General features: G+C 41.7%; 2 protein-coding genes and 1 long non-coding RNA gene across 6 annotated transcripts in view; 1 reads left to right on the forward strand and 2 right to left on the reverse strand.

Moving 5' to 3' along the window:
* The window catches only part of LOC137377536 (tumor necrosis factor ligand superfamily member 13B-like), a 31,971-nt gene extending 29,589 nt beyond the window's left edge, over window positions 1-2,382 (reverse strand). For both annotated transcript variants that reach the window (XM_068047233.1, XM_068047232.1), the window contains exon 1: window positions 2,045-2,382. In XM_068047233.1, coding sequence (XP_067903334.1) covers window positions 2,045-2,290 — 246 coding nt within the window. In that variant the 5' untranslated portion in view covers window positions 2,291-2,382. The remainder of the gene's footprint in view (window positions 1-2,044) is intronic.
* LOC137377538 (uncharacterized) overlaps window positions 1-15,614 on the forward strand; it is an 81,671-nt gene that overhangs the window by 42,289 nt on the left and 23,768 nt on the right. The window lies entirely within an intron of this gene.
* Window positions 11,211-15,614, reverse strand: part of atg4a (autophagy related 4A, cysteine peptidase) — a 70,293-nt gene continuing 65,889 nt past the window's right edge. For all 3 annotated transcript variants that reach the window (XM_068047234.1, XM_068047236.1, XM_068047235.1), the window contains exons 11-13: window positions 15,553-15,609; window positions 13,885-13,996; window positions 11,211-12,768 (exon numbers count right to left, since the gene is read on the reverse strand). In XM_068047234.1, the coding sequence (XP_067903335.1) occupies window positions 12,704-12,768; window positions 13,885-13,996; window positions 15,553-15,609 (234 nt within the window). In that variant the 3' untranslated portion in view covers window positions 11,211-12,703. The remainder of the gene's footprint in view (window positions 12,769-13,884; window positions 13,997-15,552; window positions 15,610-15,614) is intronic.

A 15,614-nucleotide genomic window follows, 5' to 3' on the forward strand; every position in this document is an offset into this window, starting at 1 on the left:
TGTAAACAAAATGTGTATAGAAATATTTTTCCCTTTGTTTTTCTTCTTTTTCCCAGAAGCGCTGATTCTTGTTGCTGTTTTGTTCAACAAATTGTGGCAATCCTCTAATTCCTCATCCCTTCATGTGTAAGTCTACACCAAGTGAATGACAATACACTATTCTACTATGGGACACTCAGAGCTGATCATAATCTGGTCAATGTCCGTCACATGCACTTCCCAATAGGAGTCACAAGATAGCAATCAGGAACAGGAACCTTAGGTGACTTTTTCTTTCATTGTTCAGGGTTGCTGAGCCCAACTGTAGCCCAAACAGTTAACTCAGCACATTGAATTTGAGCACTTCATTATCAGTATGGCTCAGTTCCACATTAGGCATTGCATTTACCTACCATACCATTGGGGAAGCTCTCCAGAATGTATTCAATTTTCTCCTTTCCATCTTTTCCCACAACACTCAATGTTCTCTGTTATAAAGAATGATGACCTGTGCCTAGTGTGATGGCTCACGAGGCTTGCTAGTGCAGGCTTCCAGGCCTCTACCAATGCTCCTTTTCAGCTATCTGTTAAAAGGTGCCAGAGAATGGCAGTCTCAGTTTTCTCTCTGCATCTGTAGAGATGCCTCAACTAATAGCAAGGGAGAAATCTGTACCCCATATGATGCAACAGCCACTTTATTGTGCATTACTGCCTCATTAGTTTAGTGATGCCATGTTTGAGTGACAAAGCACTTAGAGCATTGATATTTTATCTCTGGGATTTGGATTTCAATCTGGTCCACAATAATGGAACAAAAACTATCCTCCTATTTTGTGGTGTGAGTCGGTGATATAAAACTGCCCAAATAGTTGAACAAAATTGGCAGGTACACTTATAAACTGGTACAATGAGGAGAGGTGTTCTTCTAACATTGGGGTTTTTTATATTCGTTCATGGGATGTGGACATTACTAGCTAGGCCAGCATTTATTTCCGATCCTTAATTGACCTTGAGAAGGTGGTGGTAAGATGCCTTCTTGAACTGCTGCAGTCCTTGGGGTGTAGGTACACTCACAGTGCTGTTAAGAATGGAGTTCCAGGATTTTGACTCAGGGACAGTGATGGAACGGCAATATAGTTCCAAGTCAGGATGTTGTGTGGCTTGGAGGGGAACTGTCAGGTGGTGGTGTTCCCATGCATCTGCTGCCCTTGTCCTTCTAGGTGGTAGAGCTCGTGGGTTTGGAGGGTGCTGTCGAAGGAGCCTTGGTGAGGTGCTGCAGTGCATCTTGTAGATGGTGCACACCACTGCCACTGTGCGTCTGTGGTGAAGGGAGTGAATGTTGAAGGTGGTGGATGAGGTGCCAATCAAGTGGCCTTTGTCCTGGATGGTATCGAGCTTCTTGAGTGTTGTTGGAGCTACACGCATCCAGGCAAGTGGAGAGTATTCCATCACACTCCTGACTTGTGCCTTATAGATGGTGGACAGGCATTGGAGAGTCAGGAGGTGGGTTACTTGCTGCAGAATTCCCAGCCTCTGACCTACTTTTGTAGCCACAGTATTTATGTGGCTGGTCCAGTTCAGTTTCTGGTCAATGTTAACCCCCAGGATGTTGATAGTGGGGGATTCAGTGATGGTAATGCCATTGAACATTAAGGGAAGGTGGTTAGATTCTCTCTTGTTTGAGATGGTCATTGGCTGGCACTTGTCTGGCACGAATGTTTGGCCACATTATTGGGGCACAGTAGAATAAGTTCTAAATATGGCCTACTCTATAGTTGATAGGACAATAGAGGGAAGTATATCCTACAAGTAACCTATTTTATATTTGCCATGAAGCTCCCTTAATGAAAATAGTTTCAATTTGTAAGAATGAACAATTTCCTAGCTTCATCAACACAAAATTGGTGAGGGGGAGAGAAGGCATATTATTAAAGAGTGATTGGCAACTGAGAATAGAGGACAACATTGAGTAATGCCCTGCAAATGAAAACAATGCAAGAGAAACATTGAGTAATGGTCTGCCAATGAATACAATGCAAGAGATTTAGTGGAAATGTTTCCTTACCATTTCTTTTTCATGTTCCACTGTCTCATCCTCAAGATTTACTCTGGCCCTCTTGTTAAAAACATGAAGCTGTTTGTGGACTTTTGCCAGTTCACTCCGTAGGTCACTTATTTGCTGCAGTAAAATCACCAGCAGTGACAAACAACATAAAACAGCCATGAAGAGAACAACAACAGTTATAACAAACCCTCTTGAGGTAGATTTGGTCCTTGAATCCGATAATTTAATCCAACATTTGGGTTGCATTGTTACTTAATTAAATAGTTTTCTATTTTTTTAGTCCCTGTCACTCTGGTACAATTCTTTTACTCAACGAGGAAGTTCACATGACAGAAGACGCTATTTTGAAATGGGAACAGGAAATTGCACATCTATGCAAATATTTGCATAATTACATTGTATGTGTGTTAAAAGGGCATTATCATCTATAATTTCTTGGTTGCAAATCAAAACGTAGGTGACTTCACTCAACTGTAAATCTGTCACTTAATAAATTTTCTCCATGAATTTTTCCTTAATTTGCTTTATATGGGGTAAATTCAAAATATAAAAAGGACTGTCCCTCATTTCAATTAGTTATATCTTCAGAGTCAATGCACAGAATGATAGTTAGGAAGCTTTGATTGCTTGTTAACTAGTTGACAGATTGTAATGTGCTTTTAGGAAAGTTGCACTGTGCTTTCAGGAGTGGCGCTCATAAATTTTTAAAAATTCATTCTCTGGCTTTGGATGTCATGGGCAAGGCTGGTATTTATTGCCCAAATCAAGTTGCCCTTGAGAAGCTGGCGGTGAGCTTTCTTCAACCATTGCAGACCCTGTGGTGAAGGTGCCCCCATAATTTGATGGGTGATATAATGGCCTTGGAAAAGGTCCGGAACGCTACAAAAATGATTCTTAGCTTAAAGAACCTCAGCTACTCAGATAGGCTTAAGGACCTTTGTCTATTTACTTTAGAGTAGTCTGGACTTATAGACAAGCTGTTAGAGGTCTATAAAATAACTAAAGGGCTAGATAGCAACCATTTTGATAGATGATTCCAGTTAAACAGATTGGGGACGACTAGGGGAACATGAGTTTAAACGATGTAAGAGTAGGGATAGACTGGATGTTCGGCAGTTCTTTTCCCACAGAGTAGTGAGCCTCTGGAATGTGTTGCCAGCAGGTGTGGTGGGTGCTGATTCTCTGTATGCCTTCAAGATCGAACTGGAGCAGTTTTTAACTGGGACAGAGATCATATCATAAGTGTCTTTACGAGTAACAATTGGTCCATGTGATGTCCTAGACTGGCTTTGATTGCCTAAGGGGTCAGAGAGGAATTTTACAGGTTTTTTCCCCCTTATTGTCCCTGTTCTGCCCCCCAACCCCTGTTTTTTTGCCTCTCCTCGATGATTATATGGCTGCAAGACGTGATGGTGGGATGGGGGTAATGTGAAGTGAGGGAGCGTTTAACCAAGATGATCGAGCCATGGTGCTGTGGCATTGTCTTGCCTGTCATTTTTGTATGCTGTTGAGAAGGGAGTTCCAGGATTCTGACCCAGAGACCATGCACGAACAACGATATGTGCCTAAGTCAGGCTGGTGTGTGGTTAGGAGATGAAGGGCCTGTAAATTCGGTCATGCAGTGCTTGTTTATTGGACACTAACTGGCTTACTAAGCTCCCAATATGTAGGGCAGGGAGTGCACTGCCTGCCATATTATCAACGCCTGAAGCAGGCATTAGACCCATTTCCTGCTTGAGACCTTGCTCTAAGGTTGGTATGCTCCACGGCAGCCACGCTATCACAAGCTGTGCTCAAGTAAATCATCTCCCCCCATTGCTGCCACTGTGGATCCCAACTCCCCCGTTCCTATCTCTGGCCCTTGATCTCCTGGCCCCAATTCCTATTCTCCCCCGCTTCCATCCCATGATTCCCTGATCCCTATTTCTGATCGCTCCTGCTCCCAAACAGGACCACCGATCTCCCAACCCCGAGTTCCAATCTCCCTTCCCCCAGCTTTGATCCCTGATCTCTGATTTCCTGTTTCAGTCCTCTAATCTCACCCAGTCCTGACTCCGACCCCCAATCTCCTGTCCCCATCCCCCAATCTTGCACACCTGACTCCAACCCTGATCTCCTGACTCTGTCCCTGTTCCTCCAATCACCCCCGCTCTCAGCCCCAATTCCGGATCGATCAGCCCTGACTCAATCTCCCTGCTCTGACTCCCAATCTCCCCTGTCTCTGATCCCCAATTTCCTGGTGCTGACTCCCAAACTCTGCTGCTTCCAACCCAGACCCCTGATCTCTCAACCCTGATTCCCGGGCCCATCCCTGGCCCCTGATCTCTCAGTCCTGACCACCCAATCTTCCCCTTGTCCCCAACCACCTAATCTTCCCTGTCCGCAATCTCCACCACTCCTGGCTCCAGCCATCGATCTCATCCACTACAGGCTTTGACCCCCAATTTCCTGTACTTCTGACCTCTACTCCCAATCTTCACTGCTCCCAGCCCCCAAGTAAAGCCTCCCAGCCTCCTCCCCCAACTCTGATCTAGAACTTCCAATCCCAGAACCCTAGCCTCCTTTTGCAGCCCTTGATCCGATCCTACCGATTGGCCCCTCTGAGCCCGGCCACCAAGATTCCTGGACCTCTGGTCCCTAACCCGACCCACCACCCAGCTCTGATCCCCATCCCAACCCAATCCCGGTCCTGACCTGGTCCCAGACCTGACCCCTGGACCCACTTTTCTGAAGGTCACTGTCATGCCACCAGTGGTCCAATATTACACAACTCTTGGGTTCTGATGTAGATAGTACAAACTGCAGCCATGGTACGCTGATTGTGGTATGAATGGATGTTTATGACACTGGATTGGATGCTGATCAAGCAGACTGTTTTGTCCTGGATAGTGTTGAGCTTCTTGAGTGTTGTTGGAGTTGGACCCATCCAGGCAAGTGGAGAGTATTCCATCGCACTCAGGACTTGTGTCTTGTAGGTAATAGAGAAGCTTTGGGAAGTGAGGAGAAAAGCTACTCAACACAAATCACTTGCATTCATATAGCAACTTTAATGTTGTAAGATGTCCCAAGGTGTCATTCGCCACAGAGTCCCCAACCTCTGACCTGCTCTAGTAGCCGCAGCATTTCGGTGGTTGATTCATTTCAGTTTCTGGTCAATGGTGACCCCCAGGATGTTGATGGTGGGGGATGCAGCAATGAAGATGCCATTGAATGCCAAGGGGAAGTGGTTATGCTCTCCTTTGTTGGAGATAGTCATTGACTGACACTTGTGTGGTGTGAATGTTACTTGCCTCTAATCAGCCCAAATCTGGATGTTGTCCAGGTCTTGCTGTACATAGGTGTGGATAGCTTCATTACTTGAGGGACTGCAAATGAAGCTGAGTTCTGTACAATCATCAGTAAACAGCCCCAATCCTGACTTTATGAGGAACTGAAGGTCATTGATGAAACAGCTAAATATATTTGGGCCTAGGACAATGCCCTGAAGAACTAATACAGCAATGTTGTGTGGCTGAGATAATTAGCTTCCAATATCTCCTTTGTGCCAGGTATGATACCAAACACTGGAGAGTTTATTCCTCTGACCTCCATTGACATCAGTTTTAACAAGGCTCTTTGATGGCATACTTGGTCAAATGCTTCCTTGATATCAAATGCAGTCACTTTTGTCTCATCTTTGGAATTCAACTCTTGCATCCATTTTCACCCAAGGCTATAATGAGCTCTGGAGCCAAGTGGTGCTGCCAGACCTAAGCTAAGCATCAGTGAGCAAATTATCGATGTCACCTGAGAGTACTTGGTGACTCCTTCCATCACTTTGCTGATGATTGGGAGCAGGCTGATGGAGTGGTAATTGACCAGGTTGGATTTATCCTGCACTTTTCCACATTGTCAGATAGATGTCAGTGTTTTATTGGCAGAGGCATTATTTAAGCCTGCCTATTCTTCATCTATATGTTGCACTCTTGCTTTTCCAAATACCTCTGAATTCCCATTCAACCACCATTTCTGAAGTGCAATATATTGCAACTTCCTTAGAGTTGATACTGGGGCCCTTAAAAAAAATGTTGGCGATTGACATTGTTTTAGGGGTTTCTGTCAGAATATGTGATTTAGAAACAAATTATCCCCATGTTTAATAATACCTGCATTCTAAGATAATCGTTTACCTTGTTGAATGATTGCCTTTGCTCAATGACATGCTTGAGGCCTCCTTAACTTTGTAGAAAAATGATAATGCAGAAGACAAAAAATAGCTTACATGTAATTGCTTGGATTAGTAGAATTAGTTTTATAAATTTTTTGGACATGTCAGCCTTCACCATTCTGTTAGAGTGGTTTTGGCTACATCTGTCCTGAATATCCAAGATGGGCATCAGAATTTATTTTTTCTGGACTACATCTTTCAAACCATTGATTCTGATTGATGTCTCACATACTCAAGTTGCTAACTGCAGTTTCATAATCTCGATAGGAAGTCAGTAAGTAAGGGGATTGCAATTCATCCATGTATTTTTGGAGCGTTGCATTTAAATTGAGCTGTGAATTGTCTGCTGGACGTCCATCAGTTTGAAAGGGTAGTGATTGTAGTTGCTTTCTACAGTTGAGCTGCTGGATCCTAGAGAACAGTTGGTGATATAAATTGAAATTCCTGATTCTTTCCCTGACTTTAATGGCAGATGATTTTCCAGATGGCTGGAATGTATCTCCAAAGGCAGAAAGGTAAGTGTAAATATGAACTCCCAGGCAGAAAGCTGGGGAGAGTTACCCAAGCTCCCACCGAGGAATATCCATGGAAATTTTTCTTTTAAATTCATTCATGGGATGTGGGCATCACTGGCTATGCCAGCATTTATTGCCCACCCCTAATTGCCCTTGAGATGGTGGTGGTGAGCTGCCTTCTTGAACCGCTGCAGTCAATTTGGGGTAGGTAGACCCACAGTGCTGTTAGGAAGGGAGTTCCAGGATTTTGACCCAGCGACAGTGAAGGAATGGTGATATAGTTCCAAGTCAGGCTGGTGTGTGACTTGGAGGGGAACTTGCAGGTGGTGGTGTTCCCATGTATTTGCTGCCCTTGTCCTTCTAGTTGGTAGAGGTCGGGGGTTTGGAAGGTGCTGTCTAAGGAGCCGTGGTGCATTGCTGCAGTGCATCTTGTAGATGGTACACACTGCTGCTACTGTGCGTCGGTGGTGGAGGGAGTGAATATATGTGGGAATAAATTAGCACCCCATTGGCCAGCTTCTTGCCCAAAATGGGCTTAACAAGGCAACTGGACAGCTGCTAGCAGTTGAAGGTCAGGCAGCCAGAAGCTGCCTTCAGGCTCTCGGGTAAGTAGTGTGATGGGGGTGAATGCAACATTCTGTGGATAGGAAGGGGCGCTCAAAGCAGCGGAATCCCAGACTTTCCTTCTGCAGCCTGGAGGAGCACTTATCTTTTGAGGCCTTCACTGGGTATCCAGAAGGTTTCCCTGGTTGGAACAACCATTGCAGTAGGATGCTAAAATTATGATGGGCCGCTACCGCTCTGGGACCCCCCTTCAGAATTCAACACCCAGCTGAGGACTTAACTTGCCTCCAGCTAGGTGGTCTCTGGGCTGCCCGATTTTCTACAGACTTGAATCCGGCGTCCTGCATCGAGATGCCTGTTTGGGACAAGAGGCTGACCTCATAATGGCTCCTGCCTATTCACTGCTCGAATGAGCGCTTGGCATGTTCTACTAATACACAAGTCAAAAGTTAAAATCTACCCATCTGAGTCAAGAAAAATACCTCAAATATTTGTAGCTGTTGGAAGAAAGCAGCCAACATGGATCAGAATTATTAACTGGTAGCAGTTGATATGATTGCAATTAAAAATACTTAAACTAACTGTTTAACGGGAAATGGAAAACAACTTCTTGCTTGAGTTTTATTTATTTTTGAATATGTGCTCTCTGAGGAAATGAAACCAAGTGTGATTGGGTTTATGTGGCAACCTTTCATTTTCCTGTTACTCAGTTGGCAGGTACTTATCTTACAAAACCATTGTGAAAGATTAAAGAAATCTTGCACTTCCAGCCTTCCATTATTCTGGAATGGAATCACAATTAAGTGTTGCATTAACTTTTCGTCACCCTTTTCAACTATTCAAATCATGTGAGATTAAATTTCTCAAATGGAAAACTATTATTTTATCATTAGTATTTAGTGAGTCAGAACAGTTTGACTAGCTTTGGTAGTTGATCAGCTTTATCTGTTATGTGGCAAGATGGCTGACCTTTTTCTCAGACCAACTCTCACATGCCTCCTTCAAATTGTTCATGTTCCTCAACACTACCATTCTCTCTTCATGCCCAGATTTGCCCTATAATAGTAGGTAGATTTCATTGTTTGGGCACTAAGATTTGTTATTTATATTGGACCAAATTAAAGATATTCCCAGTATTTATTGACAGATATGTTCCAGGATATCCATCATAAAATTAAACTCGTCTGGAGGTTACTCAAGTGAATTATCTATTATTACCTAATTAGCAGAAAGAGCATCTCTAAGGAAAGTTAAAGAATCTTCTGCTTATGCACTGTTACCACATGGGTTTGTTTCAAACAGAGAACTCGTTTCTAGAATTCTGACCTGGAGTAATCCTTACAGATTTACTTGGTGCTACTGTTCAGAATTGGCTGCAAAAGGGAATTATGGGGAGGTCCATTCTGTACTTCATACAGTGATACTAGAGGTATAAGATCTCTTGATGGAAAAATGGCCTACAAGGAAGAAATATAGACCAGCAATTTCTTCAGAGCTGCTCCCATTCACTGGTGTTACTTAGCTGGCTGCTGCACTTCCAGCGAAATTGAAGCAATTCCAAGGAAAATCCGGATCATAAATTACAAACCTTTAGAGTTTCTTCATTCTTTGAATGATATACAATGAATGTGATACTAATATGTGAAGATTAGTGCTTATTATTCAGTTACTATTGGTGTTTCCATTTAATAAAATGGATGGGCAAATAATAAGGCTAATGAATGAATTTGGAAGGAATAAAGGCACACAAAAATATATGTTCTAGGTTCAATGCACTGGTGCACTCCAATACCGAGTCAATCACTTAAGATTATTCTCTTGGCTGTAGAGGATGACATTGATAAATAAAGTGGTGAAAGGCATAAGGCGTTGGAGAGAAGACGCATGGCACAATAATTTGTAATTACTGGTCATGACAGAATTTTGAATATATTATGGTCAATTGGGCTTTATTACTTCTGAATTGTGGATACCATCCTGCTTTCTTGCAGGAACCAAATCTAAATGTGTGTATCCCAAGGTTGCCTGCTGCCAGTGCTTTCTCAGAAAATTTAAGCTCTTATGTTATGAAACGATCTTCTATCCCATTTACTACTTTGGGTTCTTTTGCCACATCTGGGCTTTTGCAATTTATGTTGAGATGGTTGAAGTCATCCATTACTATAAGTTATTATTTATACTTATCCTTCTAATCTTGTCATGTAAGTTGCTACTGTCTTGCTGTAGAAGTCCGTTACTGATGCTAATCGTTAACCGGGCTCTTGTTACTTTTCAGCTCTAACAATACTGTTTTGGTTTTCCCTTTCTCTTCATTCAATTTACATGATTTTGAAATTATTCCATATATTTAAAGCTATACCTCTTCCTGTTATCATTGTCTATTGTCTTAATAACCTATACCCCAGAATACTGAGTTTACTTCGATCTTTTGAGGTGAGCTAAAGAGGTTGACCGTAATCTAGGGTATTATTGATCATTGATGAACCAGGTTGGATTATTAATCATGTCTGTTACTGAGGGCTGGAATTCTTCCCACTGAGCTCCAAATAACTCTACAAGCCAATGCCTTAATAGTAGGGGACCCTAATAGGACAAGCAGTAGGTGATTTACCGCTACTCTGTGTTAGTAAGCTGCACTCGGGGAATCACTTGGAATAAGGGGGTGGGGGGTGGGGGGTGGCAAATCACAACCCAAGCCTAATCCAGCCTTGACTCAACACAGAAGTAAAATACTGCAGATGCTGTGAATCTGAAATACAAACACTCCACAGGTCAGGCAGAATCTGACTCACTCACTCCACTATCCAGCAGAGATATCACTGGATAGTTATCTGGAATGGGAATCTTTTCCTTCAATAGATTGAGAACGGAGGACAACCGTAGCAGCACTACCCATACCCAGCTGAGTTCAGGTAACTGAACAGACAATGCTGATCAAACCTGGGGCCTTCCTGATCTATATTGCCCAGTACTATAATTTACCCAGTAAACCACTGGATAAATGTAGTACTGAATCATATAGAACAGGAAGTTATACAAAGATTGGCAGAGACCTGCAGTCAAGTTAGTATACTTAACCAATTCCATCATCTTATCCACCTCTCCCATACCATACCCATCACATTCTATCCTTCCCATGCCATTTCATCTTTCCCATGCCATCCCCTCCCTTGCATGCCACCCCTCCAATGCCATCCCTCTCACTCCTCCCATGCCATCCCCATCCCATACAATTCCCTTCCTCCCAAGTCATCACCATCTCATTCCATCCTTTCCATGCCACCCCTCCCTCCCACTCCTCCCATGCCATCCTCATCCATATTTTCCATGCCATCCCTCCCTTCCATGCCAGCCCCCAACCCACTCCTCCTATGCCATCAGCTCCCTCTCACGCCATCCCCATCCCTGGACATTCCATCCTTCCCATGCCACCCCTCCGATGCCATTCTCTTCCTCCCACACTATCCCCATCTCAGGCTATTCCATCCTTCCCATGCCATTCCCATCCCATTCTGAGTACTTGAGATAGGTAGTGCATTTTCCATTTTTTTTTTAGAATTAATATTTTTCCTAATATAAATTTGAAATTATTTGACTTCTGGGACTTCCCTCTATTGGTATGTAAAAATTCTCTCCACCCAGGGCATTAAAGCTCCATTTTACAATCCATATGTGATTCTCTCATGCCTGTGAATAAGTTGTTTCTTGTACCATGCACAATGATGGCAATACCCCAGGAAGTATAACAATGGTATTGATAATAGAAGGTAGAAATTTACATCAATATCCTCAGCCCTGTAAGCATTTTTTTTTTTTACATGCTCTTCATTTCCTCTGTACCTTGATCACACACTCAAAAGAAAAAAAAAAATTGTCATCATTTCAAGCCAATTTGTTTTAGTTCTCCTGAGCTAAAAGTTTATTAAAAATTAACAGGTACATCACCCCCTTCAGACATTTCTCAACAAGGCTGACAGGGTTTAAAAATGTTTCAGAAGCTGCTAAGCACAGATTATTTTGAGGTTATTTAATGTGTAGTATCTCGCATCCAGCATCATCCAGATGAGATCAATCTCTTCCCACTCAGAACAGCCAAAGACGCCCATCACAAATACATGCTGCTGAATATTTGGATGCATTGGGTATTATATATCCCAAGGATATTGTAGCACCATCTTTTGTTTGCACATACAAATATTTAAGCGGTGTGCCCATCATAACAAAGGAGCTGATATCTTGAGGCAGGACAGACTGTGCTGATGTGGGAAGAAGCTGGTGCTAATATCTAAAATCTGTACAGCTACATGGGCTATGACTTGTTTTTGAAAAAAATTACTAAATATTTCCTACATTTCCAAGCTGGCATACTGCTTCTATATGACACATGCTTTGTACATGCATCAGTTATTTTAAAAACAAGCATTTTGTACTGTGCAGGACTGGTACTGGGTTTTTAAATTTCAAAGTTCACAATAATCAAAAAGAAACTTTTTGGGAATTTAAAAAGATTAAAACGTTATAGTGCATGCTAATATATTAACACTGCACTGATGTGGCTTACACTAAAATTTAGATTGAGTATTTTGGGGCGGTCAAATGAATGCGCAATAATGGAGTGTACAAAAACAAATACTGGGTAGGAAGCTTTAAATACATCGGAATTGCAGAATTAGTATATATTTGACCAAAAGTCGAATAGACCATACATAAAATGGCACATGTTGAAAATTACTAATGAAATTATTCCTCATTTGATAGTTCACCCTGCAAAAAAAATCAGAAGACTTAAAGTGAGAATGCGGCAATAATGAAAGATTCCTTGAATTACAATTCGAGATATGCATCCCCGAGTTCAGGTGGATAAAGAACAGATAAATGGGGAAAATCCTCATGCGTCCAAGAGTGAGATGGGCTCCTGACAATCTATATGACATTTCACAGTCACAAGCATACAAAAAGCAGAATGCTATCACCTTTGTGTATTCAGAGATACTCTTCAGCTAAAATCCAGTCATTTTCTCTCAATGTTGTCCTGCCCCATATCACCACCTCTTCGCAAGAACATTTTGTTAAATAACACTTTCTCCTATTGGATCTCCAAAAATGAAGAGGATCCATTCTTTAGAAGATTTCCATCTTTTCCTGTTTTGTTCAAAAGAAAGTTAAGTACATGAGGTTGGGAGTAAACTACTTGGAAGCAACTTGCTCGTTAAGTGGGAATTATTTCATTATTTTCAAGCATGCTGCAAAGTTTCTCCTGTCCTTATGAAATCAGGCACTTGTCTTATTAAAAAGGCGGTTTGAATGATAAAAGCAGTCGACAGTCTCTGCTGTAGTCATTTAGCAGCAGTATTGAATGTCCAACTGGGTGCTTTAGACATTGAGGATTTCAAATTCTTCCTCTGATTCAAACAGTTTGTCAGCTGGCTCAACAAACTCTGTAGGTCAAAGAACACAAAGACAAAAAAACAGTATTAATGGGATAAAGTAAACAAAGTTTATCACTTCACAGTATACTATGAGAGGAGTGAAATTATTAAAAAGCAAAATTTACAACAGATAAGGAAAAAATATTTTGGTTTAAAGTAATGAATAATGTACAAGCAAGGTGACAGAGGTAAAACCATTGGGGATTATTCAGTATACAATTAGAAATGATGGGAAACATGAAGTACTGGAGGAATGAACTTTAATTAACCCTTTAATCAAACCTTTCTCATCCCTAACTTTCCTAATGTTAGTAATTGTTTCTATTTTTCTTCAAAACAATTCTTCATTTTTTTTAAAATATAGAAGTATGAAAGGACCACAGTACCAAAAACAGCTTACAATTATAAAGGACCTTTTATATAACTAAATGTCCCAAGGTAGAATGTGCTGCCTGAGAACGTGGTGGACGCAGGTTCAATTGAAGCATTCAAAAGGGAATTAGACAGTTATATGAAAAGGAAGAATGTACAGTGTTAAGGCGAGAAGGCAGGGGAATGGAACTGAGGGAATTGCTCTTTCAGAGAGCCAGTGCGGGCACGATGGGCCGAACGGCCTCCCTCTGCACCGAAACGATTCTGTGCTTTATGATGGACAGAGCAGGAAGTAGAGGAAAAGTCAGCAGAGGTAAGAGATGGGAAAATAAGTAAATTTTGGGGAGGCTTCTGATGGAGGAGAGAGGGGTAGCAAGGCAAAGATGTTTTAAGAGGAATTCTGCCAGCCTTGGTGGAGTGGAAATAATATTGTAGGCCAGAATTGGAAGAATGCAGTGTGTATTCTGAGATGTGGTGCTGCAGAAGAGACCTGAGCTGGTTTGTAGTTAGGTCCTGGAGGAATTTAAAGATGAGAACTTCAAGACCCTTTTCAGGGGAGAAGACAATGAGCCAGTGAGGATGGGGTGACAGGCATGCCAAACTTTATGCCGGATAGGATGTGACTGTAGTGTCGGTGTAGGGTGAAGCTGGGGAGGTTGTCATGGAGGACATAGAAGAATCGGAGACTTGAAGTGACTGCTGGGGTTATTACAGGGATGGACTCAATGAATACTGTCCCAGCATGGGTCTTACCTGCTCCTGTGGTCTGTACTTCAGGTTTGGTCGCAGGTATAAATGGAGGCCAGTGTGCAGGATGCTTCTCGACCAGTTCAAACATCCGGAAGCTTCGTGTCTTCAGAATTTCCTGTCGTTTGGCATATTCGCATTGTTAGGCATAAGCTCAACACAATTTTTATGTTACATTGTAAAACATATTTATAATGGGCATACAGCAATGCAGTTGCCCATTTCATCTCTGGGATCAGGATTTGAATCCATCCCAGACTGAGTGGGATGAAAATCTTCTCTTATTGTTACCTGTAAGGACATGGTGAAATGAGTATGGGGGCATTCTAAGCCTAAGTTCTCGTGGATAAGAGTCCACAGTATAAAGCTACCCATGTATGACACCAAATCACTTCTGATGCAAAATCAGTCCTCACAGGTACCAGTGCTTATGACACTAACTTAAAAATGGCCTATGACTCACTGCTAAAGAGGATCCTTTCTCAAAGGTCAAGTGTCCATTTTCAAAAGACAATCCCATGTGGTCTAGGCAGAGAACCAAAGTAGATTTCCATTTTCCACAATTATACATCATATTTCTGGACAAAAAAATCTATGGCCATCAGTGACCAAGAAGGCTGTGGTCCTTAAATGTTGTAAGTTTCCACTGACTTTTTAAAAAAAAAGTAAAATTATTTAGAAAATGAGAAACAAATCTAAAAGAGTACTGAGCTCAAATAACACAAATCTCAGTGCTAAATTAAATTGAAATCAAATTCATCACGAGGGAAGTCTGCCCAAATGGTGACAACAGGGAAAAGAAATGATGCACCAACTCAGGTGAGCAGAGACAGGGAAGTTTACCTAGATCTTATTCTAATAATATCTAAAAAGGACTGCAATCCTTATGAAATTTTCCTGTTGGCAATGTGGACTTACTCTAATGGTACGGAAGGATCTGGAATACTGAAGAATGGAATGTTACACTGGTGCAGTCAGAACACTTTTCTGTGGTTGGTGTTATTGGCTATTGTAAAAAAGAGCTTTAGATTGTGTCTAATCTGACATGCCTGACCTTTATTAGGTATCTAATTGGACAGCATTCCTTGTGAAATTTTCCTGTTGGTAATGTGGACTTACTCTAATGGTACGGAAGGATCTGGAATACTGAAGAATGGAATGTTACACTGGTGCAGTCAGAACACTTTTCTGTGGTTGGTGTTATTGGCTATTGTAAAAAAGAGCTTTAGATTGTGTCTAATCTGACATGCCTGACCTTTATTAGGTATCTAATTGGACAGCATTCCTTGTGAAATTTTCCTGTTGGTAATGTGGACTTACTCTAATGGTACGATAGACCGGACCTATATCCAGGCACTGGGCACAAAACTTCTTAAAAATAATAAAATTCTATGGCACTGGTATCTTGAGTCAAAATAAAACCATTTGAGAAAATCTTGCATCAGTAACTAATCTTCTTATGAGCCTTGGCAATGAGTGTCAACAGACTATTCAACCATGTGGGCGTCACAGATGAAATCAATCCAATCTTCAATCAATGCCCGTTCAAAGCTAAAACTGCCACTTTTCCTTCAATCTCATGTAAACGCTACCGATTTCAGATGAAAGTTTAATTCATAAAAGAGGAATCAGGAATCAGACTAAGATTAAAAGGTAAATTATTTCACTTCATACCTTCCGTACAAAATTACACCAGCTTTCAAAATCTCTTTCAGTGTTGCAGAAAAATCCCTGCA

The sequence above is a fragment of the Heterodontus francisci genome, chromosome 15 (genome assembly GCF_036365525.1).
Source record: "Heterodontus francisci isolate sHetFra1 chromosome 15, sHetFra1.hap1, whole genome shotgun sequence".
Lineage (NCBI taxonomy): Eukaryota > Metazoa > Chordata > Chondrichthyes > Heterodontiformes > Heterodontidae > Heterodontus > Heterodontus francisci.